Consider the following 21,833-nt stretch of genomic DNA (forward strand, 5'->3'; position numbering starts at 1 on the left):
AACAAAGGTCTGCTTGCAACTGGCTTCAACGCACTTAAATAAACAACGTGGTTCATTACGATGAAGTTTGCAATGAAGCACATAACCCCTCGATGTTTTAGCTTTCTGAATACAATCATAGATATAAGCCTGTAATGATCGACAACAAAACAAATGTTTTTTGAATGCGCTTCAGTGTTTGTAACATAAAAGACTGTCAAAGTAAATGCAGGTGTCCAAACCGACTGTTTGTGATGCAGCTAGCTCTGACAATCACTGCTGAGTGACTCAAAGCAGAAAGAGTCGAGGAGAAATGGCAGAATGTATAGTTCCATGTGGAAAAAAACAAACCGAAAGGTGATCCCATGTGGTCTAATCTCATGAATTAGGTTAACGTGACTTCAGACGGGGCCGCTCCGTAGGTCTGCTAACGCCGCTGGACACGCTGCTCGCTAATCGCTCCAATAACAGCTGCTTCCTCTGCAGAAATGCAGACTTTAACTGAACAACAGCTGCTAGTAAAGACAACGTGGGTGTTTCTAATGTCATCGTTTCTAAACGTATGCGTTTACGACTGTCCACAAGAAGAGGTAACTCCTCCATTTTCGGTGCTTTGAAAACTCTGGCGTAGATGTGCGTCACATCCTATTACGTCTACAACATATTAAAAAAGCAGGGCTCTGACATCTTGAGAAGTAAAAGTTGGTCTGATCTCACCAAGAGTACAACAGGGTGTACGTCTTAGGGACGTGTACACCATGCTGAGGTCTGAGTGTCATACAGGCAAAAATCTTTTCTAGATAATCTAGAGGGATTCTGTTCAGGTGACCTTATTGTAGGCCTAGTCCACAATGTGTGTCCAGAATATGTGGGTTCTGGGACCCATATTTGAGAGATTATGGCCATTCTTGCACATGTCAAAAAATCCACTCATATAAGGGAATAATGCATAAATTAAGCCCTTTGGGGCTGTTTTTGGGGACCTTAACTTGCAGCTACGAAGTCCAGATTATAGGTAGGTAATGGTGACGAGCCCCTCTTTTAAGGAGAGAATGAGTCAAATGTCTACCCTGATTTAGAGTATAAAAAGTTAGAGAAAAGACTGGTGAAAACTGGCTTTCAGCCATTTGGGAAAATAAGTGCCATCTGGTTCGAATCATCTCTGTTGGGTGCATTTGAAAACACTTGTAAATGGCTTATTGTCCTAATATTCACATATGATGGACAAGAGAGGACCCTCTTCAAGGCTCAATTAGATTCAAGTCATTAGCATGCTGCTAACAGAAGTTAGCTTTCCCAAGGGTATGCAGAGATCTTGCTTTAGATCCTGCAGTACGTTATCACAGGGGAATGATTTATGCAAAATTCAGGCAGTTCCAACCTTTCACTAAAATGTAATGGCCCGTTTCTCACTTGCCAAAAAAATCCGAAAAATAAGGCTATATGCCTAAATTTTGACCTTTGGGGCTGTGCTTGGGTACCTTAACTTGCAGCTACAACCGCAAAATTTGGGGGAATTCATTTTCACTCGCCCCTCTTTAAGGAGGAAAAGGATATAAATCTCCACTTTGAATTAAAGTGTAAAAATTGAGAGAAAAGACTGGTGAAGGCCATTTCGGATCATAAGTACCATTGGGTTAGAATCCTTTCTGTTGGGTGAAATAAACAGTCAATTACCAACTGATTTTCGCACCATTTAATCTGTGGGGTCCTAGCCCATTGTTTTATATGAGTATTTAGGCCAAATTGGGTCAAAAATCCATAGTTCACTGTGGGACAAGTGTTTGGAATTTCCCATTGATTTTCATACCACTCAATGAATGGGCAGAGGTCGATTGACTGTGACAATTTCAGGGTCCTAGCCCATTGTTTTATATGAGTATTTAGGCCGAATTAGGTCAAAAATCCATAGTTCACTATGGGAAAAGTGTTTGGAATTTCCCATTGATTTTCAAACCACTTAATGAATGGGCAAAGTTCGAATTAATCCACCCCCGTCGCCTTGCCAGCAAGGAGCTTTTTGAATACCTTAGCGGCCTCCGCCATGGATGCCTATAAATGCAAAAATCACGGTATGGATTATTGTTCATATTACGGTGTATTTCTGTTACCAGTACAATGTTTAGTACATTTAACAGTGACAAACTGATTTATTCATGAATAATAAATGCAAAAAATACGGGGCTGACTGTTGAATATATGATGCGTTTTACCTCCATTGGCAGCGCAATGGTCCGTATATTTAACAGTAACCAAATGTATATTTTAAAAGTAATAAATGCATAAATTACGGCATGTATTTTTCTTTCATATTACAGTGTATTTCCGTTATTAGTACAATGTTTAGTACATTTAACATTGGCTGTGCATCTGTTCTCTGCCTGCAGGCAATAAATTGACATTACGACCTTGATCATTCATCAAACTCTTGTTTATTCTTCATTTGATTGAACAAATTCACTTCTTCACATAAACTCAGCTGGAAGGAGTTTTGCATTGCCATTGAAATACGGAAATACCGTTTCTGTGAAACTGTGTTTGATGGTGTGTGCGAGTGTTTTCCTGTCGAGATCAAAAAATGATAGTATTCCTTGGTCACAATCGAACTGGACTCTGACCTTTCGGGGAAGTGGATCTCTGGATACAAGATTATCATGTTCACAAAGCATTGGAGCAGGATCAGCATGCGAAATGATGCCCCAGACCGTTTTAGAGATTGGACCACCAACACCAACTGCACAATCACCCCTCAACAGCACATTTATGAGCGGTAACGTTAACACCGCTTATAAGCGGTAACGTTAACAGCTAGTCGTCCCAACAGTAACGTTGGCTGATACGTTACCGTTATGCCTCTGGTAGAAATGAGCCTTAGCTCCACATCTAACAAAGGTCTGCTTGCAACCGGCTTCAACGCACTTAAATAAACAACGTGGTTCATTACGATGAAGTTTGCAATGAAGCACATAACCCCTCGATGTTTTAGCTTTCTGAATACAATCATAGATATAAGCCTGTAATGATCGACAACAAAACAAATGTTTTTTGAATGCGCTTCAGTGTTTGTAACATAAAAGACTGTCAAAGTAAATGCAGGTGTCCAAACCGACTGTTTGTGATGCAGCTAGCTCTGACAATCACTGCTGAGTGACTCAAAGCAGAAAGAGTCGAGGAGAAATGGCAGAATGTATAGTTCCATGTGGAAAAAAACAAACCGAAAGGTGATCCCATGTGGTCTAATCTCATGAATTAGGTTAACGTGACTTCAGACGGGGCCGCTCCGTAGGTCTGCTAACGCCGCTGGACACGCTGCTCGCTAATCGCTCCAATAACAGCTGCTTCCTCTGCAGAAATGCAGACTTTAACTGAACAACAGCTGCTAGTAAAGACAACGTGGGTGTTTCTAATGTCATCGTTTCTAAACGTATGCGTTTACGACTGTCCACAAGAAGAGGTAACTCCTCCATTTTCGGTGCTTTGAAAACTCTGGCGTAGATGTGCGTCACATCCTATTACGTCTACAACATATTAAAAAAGCAGGGCTCTGACATCTTGAGAAGTAAAAGTTGGTCTGATCTCACCAAGAGTACAACAGGGTGTACGTCTTAGGGACGTGTACACCATGCTGAGGTCTGAGTGTCATACAGGCAAAAATCTTTTCTAGATAATCTAGAGGGATTCTGTTCAGGTGACTTTATTGTAGGCCTAGTCCACAATGTGTGTCCAGAATATGTGGGTTCTGGGACCCATATTTGAGAGATTATGGCCATTCTTGCACATGTCAAAAAATCCACTCATATAAGGGAATAATGCATAAATTAAGCCCTTTGGGGCTGTTTTTGGGGACCTTAATTTGCAGCTACGAAGTCCAGATTATAGGTTGGTAATGGTGACGAGCCCCTCTTTTAAGGAGAGAATGAGTCAAATGTCTACCCTGATTTAGAGTATAAAAAGTTAGAGAAAAGACTGGTGAAAACTGGCTTTCAGCCATTTGGGAAAATAAGTGCCATCTGGTTCGAATCATCTCTGTTGGGTGCATTTGAAAACACTTGTAAATGGCTTATTGTCCTAATATTCACATATGATGGACAAGAGAGGACCCTCTTCAAGGCTCAATTAGATTCAAGTCATTAGCATGCTGCTAACAGAAGTTAGCTTTCCCAAGGGTATGCAGAGATCTTGCTTTAGATCCTGCATTACGTTATCACAGGGGAATGATTTATGCAAAATTCAGGCAGTTCCAACCTTTCACTAAAATGTAATGGCCCGTTTCTCACTTGCCAAAAAAATCCGAAAAATAAGGCTATATGCCTAAATTTTGACCTTTGGGGCTGTGCTTGGGTACCTTAACTTGCAGCTACAACCGCAAAATGTGGGGGAATTCATTTTCACTCGCCCCTCTTTAAGGAGGAAAAGGATATAAATCTCCACTTTGAATTAAAGTGTAAAAATTGAGAGAAAAGACTGGTGAAGGCCATTTCGGATCATAAGTACCATTGGGTTAGAATCCTTTCTGTTGGGTGAAATAAACAGTCAATTACCAACTGATTTTCGCACCATTTAATCTGTGGGGTCCTAGCCCATTGTTTTATATGAGTATTTAGGCCAAATTGGGTCAAAAATCCATAGTTCACTGTGGGACAAGTGTTTGGAATTTCCCATTGATTTTCATACCACTCAATGAATGGGCAGAGGTCGATTGACTGTGAAAATTTCAGGGTCCTAGCCCATTGTTTTATATGAGTATTTAGGCCGAATTAGGTCAAAAATCCATAGTTCACTATGGGAAAAGTGTTTGGAATTTCCCATTGATTTTCAAACCACTTAATGAATGGGCAAAGTTCGAATTAATCCACCCCCATCGCCTTGCCAGCAAGGAGCTTTTTGAATACCTTAGCGGCCTCCGCCATGGATGCCTATAAATGCAAAAATCACGGTATGGATTTTTGTTCATATTACGGTGTATTTCTGTTACCAGTACAATGTTTAGTACATTTAACAGTGACAAACTGATTTATTTATGAATAATAAATGCAAAAAATACGGGGCTGACTGTTGAATATATGATGCGTTTTACCTCCATTGGCAGCGCAATGGTCCGTATATTTAACAGTAACCAAATGTATATTTTAAAAGTAATAAATGCAAAAATTACGGCATGTATTTTTCTTTCATATTACAGTGTATTTCCGTTATTAGTACAATGTTTAGTACATTTAACATTGGCTGTGCATCTGTTCTCTGCCTGCAGGCAATAAATTGACATTACGACCTTGATCATTCATCAAACTCTTGTTTATTCTTCATTTGATTGAACAAATTCACTTCTTCACATTAACTCAGCTGGAAGGAGTTTTGCATTTCCATTGAAATACGGAAATACCGTTTCTGTGAAACTGTGTTTGATGGTGCGTGCGAGTGTTTTCCTGTCGAGATCAAAACATTATAGTATTCCTTGGTCACAATCGAACTGGACTCTGACCTTTCGGGGAAGTGGATCTCTGGATACAGGATCAGCATGTTCACAAAGCATTGGAGCAGGATCAGCATGCGAAATGATGCCCCAGACCGTTTTAGAGATTGGACCACCAACACCAACTGCACAATCACCCCTCAACAGCACATTTATGAGCGGTAACGTTAACACAGCTTATAAGCGGTAACGTTAACAGCTAGTCGTCCCAACAGTAACGTTGGCTGATACGTTACCGTTATGCCTCTGGTAGAAATGAGCCTTAGCTCCACATCTAACAAAGGTCTGCTTGCAACCGGCTTCAACGCACTTAAATAAACAACGTGGTTCATTACGATGAAGTTTGCAATGAAGCACATAACCCCTCGATGTTTTAGCTTTCTGAATACAATCATAGATATAAGCCTGTAATGATCGACAACAAAACAAATGTTTTTTGAATGCGCTTCAGTGTTTGTAACATAAAAGACTGTCAAAGTAAATGCAGGTGTCCAAACCGACTGTTTGTGATGCAGCTAGCTCTGACAATCACTGCTGAGTGACTCAAAGCAGAAAGAGTCGAGGAGAAATGGCAGAATGTATAGTTCCATGTGGAAAAAAACAAACCGAAAGGTGATCCCATGTGGTCTAATCTCATGAATTTCTGTGAAACTGTGTTTGATGGTGTGTGCGAGTGTTTTCCTGTCGAGATCAAAAAATGATAGTATTCCTTGGTCACAATCGAACTGGACTCTGACCTTTTGGGGAAGTGGATCTCTGGATACAAGATTATCATGTTCACAAAGCATTGGAGCAGGATCAGCATGCGAAATGATACCCCAGACCGTTTTAGAGATTGGACCACCAACACCAACTGCACAATCACCCCTCAACTCCACGTCCCAGCTGTGTTTTCCAGAGCGAAAGCCTTCAGAGCCAAAAACTGCATTGCCCCGCAGCCTTTCTGGGTTTTCAGGAAGCGGCTGCATCTCGTCGCTTCTTGTTGAACGGGTCATGTGTTCTGATATGATCAATAGTAGGCTGCTAGTGTTGGGGTCCAGAGTTACAGGAGCTTCAGAGAAAATATAGAAACAAAAGGGAACATTGAGTCAGATGTTTATTACAATAAAAGGTAAACGTTTAACTTAAGGCATTACTGTGTATTTAGAGAACAGCCTGGTGTTTCTTTGTTGATGAGGTTCATTGGTCACCTGTACATGGTACTGCAGATTCAAATGTAAACATATGGCAGAAACACTTCTTACTGTATTGGATCATGTCCTTCATCTTCTTCCAGACTGTGAACAGCAGGTTCCCCACATGTTTGGCCTCATCGATCAGGGCTCCTGATGGAGTCTCTGGGTCTGGTAGGTTGCATTGGGATCTGAAGGAATATTAGGCAGCCACCAAATACCAGTCAAACATTTTGAAACACCCCACATTGGTTGTCTTTTTATTTGGTGCATCTTCTCTGGCTAAATCATCAGTGACCTCTCCAGTAATTTGACATGTCAGTTGCAGAGTGCGTCATTCCCACATAATGTCCCGAACTCCCATCAGCCCTGACTGTCAATCAGCTGTGCTTTGATAGTGTTCAGGAAACAACTTACCGCTCAATGGTGGATTTGAGCTTGTCAAATAAAGACAAAACAGAATAACAAATCAATACCTTTACATTTCTTTAAATATTCAATATTTAGATTAGAATATGAATTAACACAGGTAACCATAAATTACCATTAATTTGTGGTCTGCGATCATTGCTTGTACTGGAATACCTTTGCATTCATTTTCCATCTCCTTCCACTTAGCCTCGTAACCATTATCACACCAAAGAACTATTATTTTGAATTGGGCGGAATGGAAATACTCTCTAAGGTTAGGGAGAGACATACCACCTCCCTCCTTACTAATGGTTAACGTGCTATATTTCACCCTTGGTTTCCTTCCGTTCCAAATGAATCTGGAGATCTGTCTGTCCCAGTCCTGGAATTGTCTGGCTGGGATTTTAACTGGTAGTGACATAAATAAATACAGTAGTCTAGGTAAAATGGACATCTTTATAATATCAATTCTCGCACTTAGGTTCAATAGCGGTGTCAGATCTTCTTTAATTTTTTTGTTTACAATTTCATAGTTTTTTTTATACAGATCACTAGTACAGTGAGTTAACCAAATTCCGAGGTATTTAATTGCTTTTTGTGACCAGTTAATGGGGATCTTTTGCTTTATAAAAGTGAAGGATTTTAATTAAATGGTAATATTTGAGTTTTTTGCATATTTTATTTGTTTCCTGAATATGTACCGAATTTATCAAGGAGTTCCAAAAGGTTGGGAAGGCAGATATCTGGGTCACGGATGTATAGTAATACATCATCAGCGTATAACGCTATCTTATGTTCCTTATTTTTTATCAGAATTCCTTTTATATCGCAGCTTTCTCTTATTGCTTGTGCCAAGGGTTCCATGTAGAGTGCGAAAAGAGTTGGAGAGAGGGGGCACCCCTGACGAGTGGATCTTTCCAATTTTATGCGGTCAGTAAGACGTCCATTTATTTTGATTCTCGCTGTTGGGGCAGAATATAGAGCTTTAATACTGTTAATTGACTTTTCGGCGAAACCAAATTGTTCTAAAACCAAAAACAAATATTCCCAGCTCACGCAATCAAAAGCTTTTTCAGTAATTCAGTAATGGTAATTTATCGCGCCCAACTGAACCCCATTGTCTCATTCACCCTGCACACCTGGTTTGACGTTGTAAAGCAATTCAATTTGTGGACCCAGTTAAGAAAACTTAGATGGCTTGCATATGACACAGAATTTACACCAAATAGTATAGATTCTAGATTCAGGTACTGGACCAAACAAGGTATTCCTGCCTTCTGTACAATAATGGAGAAAAACACATTACACAGCTTCCAGATATTGAAGGAAAAATACAATTTAGAAAATTATGATTTCTTCAGATATTTACAGTTACGGCAGTACTTTTCAAAAGAAATGAAGAGACATGAGGTAAATATGGAACCGAATGAAATCATAAAATTAATAGTACGGGCATACATTGGCAGCTCCAAATCAGTCATTTCAAAACTTTACCAGGGAATCACAAAGGGCAGAGGAACTACCACAACATATATCAAGGAGAGATGGGAGAAAGAACCAGAGGATCAAATATCCAGTCAGCAATGGGAGAATGTGTGTGAAACCGTGTTCACTACTTCCTGTTCAATGTATTGGCGTGAATTTAGCTGGAAGAACCTTGTTCGTTTCTTTATTACCCCTAAAATGAACATACTTAGCCTCAATAAACCGTACATGCTGGAGAAATTGTGGGGAGGGTTGTGCAAATCACCACCATATCTGCTCCAAGATACAAACATTCTGGCAAAACGCTCGGACAATTATGCAACATATTCTTGGGAAGCAGATTTTATTCACATGCAAGTCACTTTATTTGGGTGATCTACCAGAAGGAATAACAGGAAACGACAGATACCTCCTGAACATATGAACGGTAGCAGCAAAAAAAGCTATTACTCGCAAGTGGCTACAAACCGACCCACCTTCAGTCGAAAACTGGATTGAAATCATGAAAGAAATTCACGATATGGAAAGACTGACTTTCCTACTGAGATTAAGGAAAGATGCATACAGAGCAAGATGGACAAAATGGACCAAATATTTGTCAGAATAAGAACTTGGCTGGTGATTTACCCTCCCTAACCTCACACAGGGTTTTTTTTATTTGTTTTTTTACTCTGTTCATTGCTGAAGCTGATATCTTTTAAGAAGACAGGTACTCGCTTCAAACAGGATGCTACTTCATCTGTGGAAATCTAGACCTTAACATAAATATTGCTGTGTATAGAACTCTTCCAATATATCATTTTGATATCTGATCCTGAAGTTATGGTTGACACGAGTGACGGACAATGCTGTTGGCATGCTGCATGGTTGTTTTGATGTATTTTGTTTTTGTTTAATTTAATTATTTGTTTAAATGTATTTCCTCCTGGCCTTTTGCCAGGTGCACGAATTGCTAGTTTTATTTCTTACTTGTTTAGGATGCGTTTTTGTTTTTCTTTGCAACAAAAAAAACAACCTTAATAAAATATTGAAGTATAAAAACAAATGCTAAATTGTTGATTAAAAAAACAAAACACAGGTAACCAGTACCATCATCAATGAAATGTCCTCAGCTTTCATCTCAGTCTCTATGGCTTTGATTTTGTCTGTGAGGGAGGAGATCTCTGCAGTCAAATTCACAATCCTGATGTCCATTGCTACGCTCTTGAACTCTGCCTCCTTCCTCACTGCATCCTAGCAGCCTCCTCTGTCTGCAGGAACCGGTAGAGCTTCTGAAACTCCTCTTGGATTGTCTTCTCAGTCTGCTGAGCCTGCACCTGAGGAGAACCACCTTGTTTTTATGAAGGTAGCACATGTTGCTTTTTGCCGATATGACCATAATGTCTGAGACTTACCTTGATGTGGCTGGCCATTTGATCACACTTGGATTTTTGTGCTTCAAATGTCCCCAGTTTGGTTTTTAAATCCATCATATTAACCTTGAGTGCAATGTTCCCTCTAAGCTGCGCGCTTGAGCAATCGCGCACTGCTCGCACATTCTCAGCGCACAAGAAAATCTATGCAGCGCATAAAATAAAATTCAACATAAACGTATTAATTAATATCTAATATTAGTCCTAATCTTATCTAATCAATTAAACCAATAATAATAATAATTATTTTGTTTTCTGTACTATTTTGCAACGTAACTCAGTGAGTGACAGGTGTCCAGCCAATGATACGATTCGGTTCACTTACGCTACGCAGCCAATCATAGCATTGACACTATTGCCCTGCCCATTCGCGCTGTGCAGGTTAGCTAGCTATCAACAGTGCGGCGGAGTTACGAGACGCAAATGCTAACCCCTTATCATGGCGAAACGAACGGGCAGCGACACATCCACTCACCAAGCCATTGGAAAAAAGAAATGTGGTTCTTTTAAGATGGAATGGCTGTCGGAGTATGTTCAAATAGAAGAACAAGCGGTGAAACTGGGTGAGATTTTTTCTTTTTCGAGGGGGAAGGGTCTACTCTGCAAAACATGCAGCGAAGCTAAAGTAGCAAATGAGTTTTCCGAGGGAAAAATGTGGACTGAGTGGAAGTTGGACTACCTCAAGCGTCACATTCAGCAGAAAAAACAAAAAATAAAATCAAAACAGCATCCAGAAATCGTCTTGAAGTGGCACATTTGGACCAGCTGATGCGCATAAAGTCAAAGCAAGAAGCAGACGAAGCCATCAACCTGGACAAAGTGTACAACCATTGGAGAAGTGAGAAGGACAGACGTGAAAAATAAGGTAAAATTTAAGTCAGATTTGTGCATATTCTCGTGACATTTATTAAGATTTTTTACTTATGGATATTAATCATTAAATTATGTTACTACTAGATAATTTATGGGTAGTAGAAATGATAATAAAAAACTGAGTAATTACATATTTTACAGACAGAGTTACAGGAATTTACACTGTATCACACAAGCTACAGCACACGTCATTGTGCAAAATGTGAATGTTTTAATGTGAACAAAATGTTATGTCTGAAAGGTGTATATGTATCATTTCTTCCAGAACAGGACCTCACACAGGCCAAAGCAAGACTCTTCCCATGGCCAAGCAGGACTCTCACATAAAACATACTACACATCTCATGAACAACAAGATTTTTGTCTTTTTCCTTTAAAGTTTGTCAAATCACTTATATTAAAAGTAAACTAGTGAAAATTGCTGCTGTAATTTGATTATTTTAATAAGCCATGTAACTTGCTATGATCCAAGGTTTTGAACAGGTGTGATACTGGTGTGTGGCCACAGCGTGCACATCTGATGTTGCTCACAGTGGTCCTCAGTGTGCTCAGGGAGCTTGTGTGTATGCCCAGACACATGAAAAATTAGAGGGAACATTGCTTGAGTGTGGTCTATAGAAATGAAAGGTGTATAAGTTAAATGCAGAGCAAACAGTGGATTAGCAACACATTTGCCTGCATTTTGCAACATAAAGAATTATGAAAACAACCAAAGCCAAGACATTTCTCGGCTGTTTTCATTAAACTCTACATATCAGCTTACCTTCCAGGGTTTGACTGCTTCGCCGATGGGGAAGATGTTGTGTTTCTTGTGTTTTTGTGCATACCTACAAATCACACAGATGAGCCGTTGATCGTCCTGACAGAAGAGCTCGAGTTCCTCTCCATGCAGACTGCAGATCTCCACAGATCTTGAGTTAGCTCTCTGAATCTTCTCTTGCATCAAGACCTCACAAGCATCTCTCAGTGCCAGATTACGTGGCGGCTGAACGTTTGGAAACATTTGCTTACAGACCGGGCATGTCTGGTGTCCACTCTCTCTCCACCACTCCTGAAGACAGTGGCTACAGAAGCTGTGACCGCACAACAACACAACAGGATCCTTAAACATATCGCAGCACACAGGGCAGCAATAAGCCATTTTTGACGGCGATACGTGAGCAGCCAGTCTGTTGATTGCAGCCATTCTGTTGATTTGTTTTCAAATACAGAATCGGCTTTAGGAGCAAAATAGGAGGAGTTAAAGTTTGTTTGTTTTTGAAAAATCTCTTGCAGTTCCGTCCTGCCCTGTGCACATTAAAAACAATGACTAAAACATATCGTTCAAGTTTGAGAGGACCACTCTTGTCATTTGAGAGTGAATGGGCTTCATCTGGACTGTGTTGATGTGATCAGATTTGACGGGCAGTGCCGGCAACGTGAGCAAACAACCAACAACTGTCAGTATGTTTGGATTCAAATGTTGCTGAACTCTGATTGGTGCATAGACATATTGTAACATCGCTTTTCAGGCTTAGGCAACACAACTACTTGGTTAGGATCAGAAAAAGTGTCATGGTTTGGCTTACAATAACTACGCTTGTAATAAGCTATGTCACGTGACATAACGGGGTCACGTAACTTTTGGTTTGGCATGGGAAACAGACGTCGGTCCCCAGAGTTAAAGTCCTGTGTTTGTCTGACCCATCCACCGCCCCGCCCACCTGTCTCTCTACTACGCGTGTTGCTCCGCGTGTCTATTAATGATGGGTTTACATTAGTTAGTTGAAAGGCTGCCTTGCCGAGGCGGCTGTCAAGCTACCGAGAGCTATGAAGACGCCGAGGGCGCTGCCCAGGCGTTGGTATTTAGCCCCCTAGGGAGTCTGACCAGGCTGAAACAAGTCTTCTGTCTAACATTTGTTACAGTGAAGATAACAATGAATCAACAAGCAGCATTTATACATCACTGAGCACATTAACTCTCGCATGGATACACAGCACACTCCTCGAGCTCTCTCATCTGAATTTGTTTAGTTCTCTCTCGTCACAGAGTCGCTCGTCGAGAAGAGAAACAGACGTCTGAATAAAAGCAGCAAACTGGCGGATGAACCAGCAGAACACAGTCTCTTGAACCTCAGGAGCATCTCTGCTGTAACTGCTTCGCCGCTCCTTCTCTCGACAGTCTGTCGGCCTCCTCGTTGCCTTTGTAGCCGGCGTGACCCGGAATGTGCATCTGGAGGAAAAAATGTTACGTCAATCAAAAATCAAATATTATAATCTCCAGTTTATTTCTCATTTCTTTGTCGGATTTCTTTAAAAATAGTGTTGATGTCAACACTAAAAGTGACAACCTTGAAGGAGGAAACACACCGATATATAAATATATACATCTTTATCTTTATTCACCAAATGAAGGCAGAGTAACATGAAAGTTAAGACGCATTTACAGATTTTAAGACAGTGAAAGTAACTACCGTAATGTGATTTTCTTAAATTTTACAGTAAAAACCCGTAACTCTCGACTCTTCAGAATAAAAAGCCAGAGACTGCCTGACAGTTACCCAGACCACCTCCACCTCCGCGTTCAGTCGGTCCAGCTTCACAAAGTCGTCTTTGTTGGTGATCGGACCTCCGGATTTCAGCCGCCAGCCGTTGAGCTTCCAGTTCTTCACCCAGCTGGTCACACCTGCAGCAAACACACCGCGGACTTCAACTCTCCGGGGTGGGGAGATTCAACTGAACCTGCTCCGGAGCAGAGTAGCTGTCCGGTGACTTCTTTACTGCGACTCACCGTTGATGGTGAACTTGCTGTCGGTGTAGAGGACCAACTTCTTTATGTTGTTCTCTTTGGCTTGTTCCAGCGCTTTGCAGGCTGCCTGGTTCACACACAAACACACATGTAACAGCTCATCAACCTGTTGCAGCCATGAACACGCCGTTGTGTTGGTGCATGAACACGAAACGTACCTGGATTTCTGCACGCTGGTTGGTTTGTCTTCCATCCAGCGGCTCGGCGGCGTTTCTGCAGGAAAGCAGCGATGAATGTGACGAAGTAGATCAGATTTAAGTTCAGTTCAACGGTGACTTCTAAAAAGGTGTGTTTTCTCACAGCGGGTGGTTGTGGCCCCAGTAGACCCCGATGCCGGCTCGGGCGCCCTTCTGTCCGTTGCGTGAGCAGCAGCCGTCGGTGTAAACGACCACGGCGTCGCCTGGAGCGAGTTCATGTTTTATTTATTCACTCTAGTTTCCTCCATTGGTACTTTCACAGAGCACAGTGTGTGTTCACTAGCAGCTCAAAGACACAAAGAACTGAGTGACAGCTCAGTAAAATCCACATTAATCTCATTTCCACAGGCGTTCGATCGTCTCACCCATGTATGTGAACCCGTCTGTGCTTTCTGAAGACGAGCTCTCCGACTGTTTGACTCGTTTGGGTGGAGACTCCGCGTCCTGGTCCGAGTGACACCTCTTCCTACCGATGGGGATGTACTCCAGAGGCTCCGGGCCTCTTTTAGGAAGCAGAGCGACGGCCGACTCCACACACTCGGCGACTGAAAAACGAAAAACACAAACCTTTTTTTTGTTTTGCAACTCGAAGAAATGGTTTGTAAAGTGACATTTAGATCCAGAACCCTGTACTACCTATCCAGGTCCTGTGTGGGTATCGCCCCAAAACATTTCGGTCACAAACCTGCTCAGAACATTTGCTACGAGAAGATTGTTGAAAGTGGGAAATCTTCTTAGCGACCTTAAGACAATAAAGCTGAACATCTGACAAACTACAGCCGCTAGAACGCGTTTTCTTTGGGGTGTTGTGCAGAAGAAGAGTTTCGTATTTGTCTGGACCAGTTTACCTTTCTTCACCTCTGGAACTGCAGCAGGTTCGACCCCTCTGAAGAACGCCCAGGCGTCCTTCTCTGAGCCAAACTTCTTAAAAGAGGCGGCTGGAAATTTGTCCACCTGGCTCTTACATTCATCCCTAAACAACAGGAAGAAAGGGAAACTATTCATGAAATCTGAACAGGACTCTGCTAATCTTTCCAGACCTTATATGTATATATTCTCTACTTAATATGATTACAAGACAGTTTTAAATGAACTTTTATCTATTGTGTTGTTTAGCCAAAGGTGAAGGAGACGTTAAAACACCAGATATCTGAAGGGAATTAGTCGTGCAGCTCCTCTCGCCAAATGAAACTCACTTTAAAGGATCAAAGGCTTTGTTTTTCTTTCTAACACATGTTCTGACACTAAGATGTAAACCGTCTCACCATGAAGTGTAGACTCCTGGGTTGAATCCCTTCTTTACAGCGTAGTAAAACTTGCCCTTCGCCATGATGTCTGCAGCGCTGCAGACGGTCCTTCGTACTGCACCGAAAAGACCAGTCAGTCGAAACATCACGGACCGGAAGTGGCTGACATCCTCTTTGTTAACTCAATAAAACACAATAAATACACAGTTTTAAATCTGACAGGTCCAATGTGTGTTGAGCTATAAAACCCCTAAAAAACGTGGGGCAAAAATCCAGCAGCAAGGTGAACGTACACAGCCAGAAAAAGGATGTCAAAACTAGGTAGTGACGTTATTAGATAGCTAGTTTGCGGCTTCTTCTTCTTCTCCTTCGTTGGGTTAAATGGCGGAATATAAACCGGCATTTAAGGTGCATACCGCCACCTAATGGATGTTTTACATCCACATTTTTACAGACTGGCTTTTATGTGATGTGGTCGCTTTTCTGTTTTATTTCTGTTTTATTTTTATCAGTTGATTTGAATCAATTATTTTACAAAATATTTATTTATATATATATATATATTATTTTATTCATTTATAGGTTTAAGTTTTTATTCGTTGATTTTACTTTAATATTTTAGCATATATATATTATTTATTTATTGGTATAGTACAGTATAACCTCTGCTGTAGTCTTCTAAAGCTGGAGTTAAGTGTTTAATTAAAGTTTGTAAAGTGCAGAAACCGAGACCAAGAAAGTAAAAAGTAATGTTGACAGGCACCAGTTAGTGTTAACACAAACTCTCGCGATATTCTTATCCCGCCAAACGTGGACTCAAACAATTCTCGCGATAGCTAAATAGGACGCGCGGATTGGATTAAACCAGTTCTCGCGATGTTCCGGCCTCTTCCTTGGCCGTCGTTGACAGAGGTTAGTCGTGCTACTTTTCACAGGACTGGCTTGTCTACCTTAAAATGTGCTTTAATGTCGTTTAATCTCTATTTAAACCCACCGTAATGGTTGTTAAGGCGTTGATGCGTTAGATTGTGCTGTTTGAGGCGACGGATGGCTGTTTTATATGACAATACAACAAAAGTAGAGAAGCTCCCGGGGATGGTGTTTCTGGTATCGGTGGAGTAACGTTAGCTAGCAGGCCGTGTGCATGTGTTCAGATAGCAGCTTTGTTATACCGAAAGAAGTAGTATTCTGTATATATACAACTATGTATGTGTAGATTCAAGAAGCAAAACTAGTTACTTGTGTTCGTAACGTAACGTTAGAACTCAGCTAGAAGGTAGCGTGTTTAAATGGCAGTTATTTCAGCTAGCTAGCTAATGCTTAAGTTATTCTAGCTAACCTGTAGTTTGTCTTATGTGTATGTACAGTTTCTACTATGGCTCCATGTCTTGTCTCGTGGCAATATATTTGTTCATTAACTGTTGCCCTATGTCGGCTACCCTTGCTACTTATCCCGGCTGGCATTGAGCTTTAGCCTAGCTTAAGTATACATGCTGGTTTGCAGCAGCTAGCTCCTCCAGTGATTCATGTGGGAATCAAGATATATACATATAAAGTGTGTGTGTGTGTGTGTGTGTGTGTGTGTGTGTATATACACACATTGACATTGACATGACGTTCATCTGTGTATGTAACCCTGGCATGTCTTTATTTTTTTATCTTCGCAGAGACAACGGCCATGTTCAGTACCAGCGCCAAAATAGTGAAGCCGAATGGCGAAAAGCCAGACGAGTTTGAGTCTGGGATCTCCCAGGTAAGGTTTAGATCATTTAAATGTGTTTTCTGAACTGTAGTATGTGTGTGGGCATGTTGTGACTACTCATACCAAAATGATAGTTCATTGTATATTAACAAACTAGAGGTTTTTAGCTAAATGATACAGAAGTCTGAATCACATTGACGTGAGACTAAATGCCAGCAGCAACCCAGAGGTTGAACTCAACATGAGTAGTCTGTAGATCAGGGAGGTTGATGTCTATAGTTTGAAGAAAACTGTGAAAAGTCTGTGTGCATATATTTGTCTCGTAGGTGGACACTAATGAATAAAATCACCTGGACTAGTTGGCCAAATTTGTCAATGTTCTTAAGAAGGAATTCTGGTTCTGCTCGGTTGCAAGTAAACAGAAATATGAACGGAGTAGAAACTGCGTTAGTCAAAACTCGTGTTACATTTAATAAATACACCATTACAGTGCCCGTAAATGTATGAACCAAGCTATTCCGTGCTGATTTTCCTCGTCACCCTGCAGGCTCTACTCGAGCTGGAGATGAACTCTGACCTAAAGGCTCAGCTGAGAGAGCTGAACATCACTGCAGCAAAGGTAGGACGACACTTCCACTCTTCTGTCTACATTATAACGGCTTTAGTGCCGGTTTTACTTCTAGTCACACGTGTATTGAAACATGAATGTCTCCTTAAATGGAAACCAATCCGACGTGGTCATCCAGGAGGTTGCTCTCCTGGCTCTGTCCTGGTGGCGTATGGGAGCGTAGCTTCACGCTGAGACGTACAGTCCCGTTCCACAACGTCGGAGACAAAGCTCTGTTCCCGGCCGCCGGTCGGTGAGGACGGGCGTCCTGCATATTCCTACATCTTCCCAGAGTCCTTTGGGGCCGTGACTGGGGGGCTAAACCATGCAGTGCACATTATTTCATATCAGTTTAACTTAAGAAGACAAACATTCACTGGCTTTTGCTTCATGTTTTAATAAGTAGGGATGTTTACAAAGCTTTTTTTCTTTGGGTCATACAAAGACTTTTTCTCTTTGAAGGAAATCGAGGTTGGTGGCAGCAGAAAAGCCATCATCATCTTCGTTCCCGTTCCTCAGCTGAAATCCTTCCAGAAGATTCAGGTGCGTCTGGTGAGGGAGCTGGAGAAGAAGTTCAGCGGGAAGCACGTCGTCTTCATTGCACAGGTGAGGAGGAGGAGGAAGTCTGCCTCAGCTTCTCACCCGTGGGTGGATACTGCAGGGTTGTTTGGGAGGGTCTTACCATGTCCACGTGAGTTTTATGTGCTGAAGGGATGCTGTGTCCATACTGGAGCTCTTCCTCCAGCGTTTCCTACTGTTTCACTACTCCTCTCCATAGTAGTCTCCTTTACATGTTGCACCAACTTATTTCAGGAAATTAGACCCGTCTCTGTAGTTTGATTAATGCGGTGTGGAGGAACAGTTTGCACTTTTGGATATTGTACATACAGCTGTTCAATTTTGTGTTTTTCTTCAACTACAATAGACCCGTATTTAAAGCGGTCGCCGCCCAATCAGCCGAGAGTATTTCCTACACCTGTGCGCTCATTGGCTGGTACATGTTTAATCCGACGTGGTCATCCAGGAGGTTGCTCTCCTGGCTCTGTCCTGGTGGCGTATGGGAGCGTAGCTTCACGCTGAGACGTACAGTCCCGTTCCACAACGTCGGACACAAAGCTCTGTTCCCGGCCGCCGGTCGGTGAGGACGGGCGTCCTGCATATTCCTACATCTTCCCAGAGTCCTTTGGGGCCATGACTGGGGGGCTAAACCATGCAGTGCACATTGTTTTACATGTCTATAATAGAAAACATCAGTAATCTGTGTCTGCAAACTCTTCTACGTGGCTATCATCGTTTTTCTGATGAAATGTATTTAATGCAGAAAGAATCACGTTTTTTCGACTTTAAGCTGTCGAGTAGAACTAAGAGGAACATGAATCTCAGCAGCGTATAACCAGTCTGACTCGGCTCCTTATGGTTCATGAAGTATTTCTGTTCTTGAGTTGTTTCAGTTTGAATGTTTGTGAATCCGATTTTGGAGATTAATGACTTTTCTCGTCTTTCTAGAGGAGAATTCTGCCCAAACCCACCAGGAAAAGCCGCATAAAGAATAAGCAGAAGCGTCCCAGGAGGTGAGTACGATAATGTTAATACTATTGTATTTAATATGTGTATATATTCACTTTTCTGGTCTTCGCTACTTTATTACACTTCAGTGATGCATATTTCAGGAACTCGTCGTGACTGAAATGAACACTAATGGTCGTATGACGTCTTTATTATGAGGCTATAATCAATAAGCAAACAAGAACCCATCAGTTGAGTCATTTTTATGCCAAAAAAATCTCCGCATCCAGCTTCTCAAATGTGAATATTTACTGATTTCATTTGTCATTTTTGGGGTTTTGACTGCTGTTTGGCTAAAACAAGTAATTTAAATAAAGATTTGTGGTCTGAAGATCTGAGAAATTCAGAAAGACGTTTTGACATTTTATAGACTAGACAAATTGATGAATTGTGACAAATTGTCAGCAGATTAATATATAATTAAAGTTATTTGCCGCGTTTAAATGAACAGTTTCTTAACTAGATTTATCAGAAGCTTTTATTAGGTTTTTTTTAAGTTGATATTACAGTAAAGTTGTGTTTACACGTAGTTGATGTTCATGTTGCCATCGCTAATGTTGAACAACTTAATCTCTGTAGATTCTTAAATATAAAATGTGAGATCTTGACAAATCCCCCTAAAAGCATCGTTTGAACTGCAGCTGATTATTTTAATTATCGATTAATCTGACATTTGATTAAATAGGTTTCTAAATAAATTATTTGGTCTGGAAAACATCAAAGGGAAACGGCCCACAATAAAGTTTTAACACTCGAATCATCAATTTACTGTAAGAATAATAATATAGAAGCTAGCGCCAGTGACTGTTTGTTTTTGCCTGAAATGACTTAAAACAAACTGGTTCACTATTCATTTGGGCAATAACGTCGTTTAATCTCTGAATATAACACTTCATAGTTTATTCAGTATGACTCGGACAGACATGTGAACATCAGGTTTTTATAAAAGTAGAATCAAATTCAACCAAAGTTCCTTTGAACGTTTTAATAACCGAAATGAGATTTTCGTCATCTTAAAATTGCTGGTTTTGTACTAATACTGAAACGTATGATCACCTAATAAACTCGTTTAATCAGGTGATGATGTAAAGTATGAGCCCAGTGTGTTTAATCCGACGTGGTCATCCAGGAGGTTGCTCTCCTGGCTCTGTCCTGGTGGCGTATGGGAGCGTAGCTTCACGCTGAGACGTACAGTCCCGTTCCACAACGTCGGACACAAAGCTCTGTTCCCGGCCGCCGGTCGGTGAGGACGGGCGTCCTGCATATTCCTACATCTTCCCAGAGTCCTTTGGGGCCGTGACTGGGGGGCTAAACCATGCAGTGCACATTGCTTCACCTCAGATCTTTACTCTGAGCTTGGTGTTCAGCCTGCGTGAGTGTTTAGTATTAAAGTCTTTCTTGATTCCTCCCTCAGCCGTACCTTAACCGCGGTCCACGACGCCATCTTGGAGGACCTGGTGTTCCCCAGCGAGATCGTTGGTAAGAGGATCAGAGTGAAGATGGACTGCAGCCGGCTCATCAAGGTCCACCTGGACAAGGCGCAGCAGAACAACGTGGAACACAAAGTACGTTTATTCAGATGTCGGGAGGGTCATGTGACACGATCAGAGCTGCAACCATGTTCTCCATTAATCATTTGGTCTATAAAACATCTGAAAAATTATGGTGTGACGTCATTAACCTCTGAACCCAGAAAGTCTCACTTCAACTACGGTAGACCCGTATTTAAAGCGGTCGCCGCCCAATCAGAAGAGTATTTCCTACACCTGTGCGCTCATTGGCTGGTACATGTTTAATCCGACGTGGTCATCCAGGAGGTTGCTCTCCTGGCTCTGTCCTGGTGGCGTATGGGAGCGTAGCTTCACGCTGAGACGTACAGTCCCGTTCCACAACGTCGGAGACAAAGCTCTGTTCCCGGCCGCCGGTCGGTGAGGACGGGCGTCCTGCATATTCCTACATCTTCCCAGAGTCCTTTGGGGCCATGACTGGGGGGCTAAACCATGCAGTGCACAACATCTGTCTCAGATCTTTACTTTACTATGTGTGGATTTATACTTGATGTCTTTATGTTGTGTTTTGTCATTTAATGGATCTGAAGTTGGTCGAATAGTCTGACAGAATCTATTAAAAGATCATTTATGAGAATGTTTACACCAAAGTGAAGACATGAATCTGGGTGTTGTTAACTTGTCTTTATTGACTAAATTAGAAAAACCTTCAACCTTTATCTCTGGAGCTCGTCCAACATGAGCCGTAATAAATAGTTCTTAAAATTCACTTTTTTAAATATGAAATATAGAAAATATTGAGTGTGCTCTGCTGTTCTGTCACACCATCGGATCACATTTATAGTTCATATAATTATATAGTGGTGTGTTCAAGGACCCAAATGCAGACTCGTTTTTTTACAGGTTTTTTTTTATTTTATTTTTTTCGGCCTATATGCCGGTGCGCTCTATAGTCCGGAAAGTGCGGTAACTAAAGCTGTGTTTTTCTTTACATGTCCTCAGGTGGAGACGTTCTCTGGTGTCTACAAGAAACTCACAGGCAAAGACGTCGTGTTCGAATTCCCAGAATTCCAGCTTTAAACCCAGATGACAAAATAAATTTGTTTACTGTCTCCGTTTGTGTTTTACTTCTATTACTGCACAGTCAACGTGGTCAGAGGCTGGTTATTATTTAGGGTACAAAACTCACTGAATATAATATATACCGTTACATTTCAGCAGGTTTTCCTCTTTAAAGTTAGAGTAGGATCAGTGTCTCTGGCGCCACCTTCAGGCCAAACACGAGACTTGGTCTCACCATTTCAAGCGAGACACAGTTATAAATGTTCATTTAACAGATGTTTTCTGGTTTATAAGAAGAACTAATGCATCAGAGTTGATGTTTAAATCCATATATTTACTTTTGTAAAGTAG

General features: G+C 41.3%; 2 protein-coding genes across 3 annotated transcripts; one reads left to right on the plus strand and one right to left on the minus strand.

Moving 5' to 3' along the window:
- Positions 1-12,580: 12,580 nt before the first annotated feature.
- Positions 12,581-15,393, minus strand: rnaseh1 (ribonuclease H1). 2 transcript variants are annotated; one of them, XM_079290485.1, is made up of 8 exons: positions 15,056-15,393; positions 14,639-14,763; positions 14,156-14,335; positions 13,894-13,993; positions 13,752-13,806; positions 13,576-13,660; positions 13,355-13,470; positions 12,581-13,017 (listed from the first exon to the last, which is right to left on the minus strand). In XM_079290485.1, the coding sequence occupies exons 1-8, from the start codon at positions 15,181-15,183 to the stop codon at positions 12,919-12,921; spliced, it is 888 nt and encodes a 295-aa protein (XP_079146611.1). In that variant the 5' UTR covers positions 15,184-15,393; the 3' UTR covers positions 12,581-12,918. The 2 variants fall into 2 exon arrangements, with proteins under 2 accessions (XP_079146611.1, XP_079146610.1); XM_079290484.1 differs by having other exon boundaries at positions 12,614-13,017; positions 13,346-13,470.
- Positions 15,394-15,910: 517 nt separating this feature from the next.
- Positions 15,911-21,532, plus strand: rps7 (ribosomal protein S7). The gene is made up of 7 exons (XM_079291347.1): positions 15,911-15,949; positions 16,705-16,790; positions 17,287-17,358; positions 17,809-17,952; positions 18,853-18,917; positions 20,327-20,477; positions 21,423-21,532. The coding sequence occupies exons 2-7, from the start codon at positions 16,716-16,718 to the stop codon at positions 21,498-21,500; spliced, it is 585 nt and encodes a 194-aa protein (XP_079147473.1). The 5' UTR covers positions 15,911-15,949; positions 16,705-16,715; the 3' UTR covers positions 21,501-21,532.
- The last annotated feature ends 301 nt before the right edge of the window (positions 21,533-21,833 follow it).

Source organism: Melanostigma gelatinosum (assembly GCF_949748355.1).
Source record: "Melanostigma gelatinosum genome assembly, chromosome: 19".
Taxonomy (NCBI): domain Eukaryota; kingdom Metazoa; phylum Chordata; class Actinopteri; order Perciformes; family Zoarcidae; genus Melanostigma; species Melanostigma gelatinosum.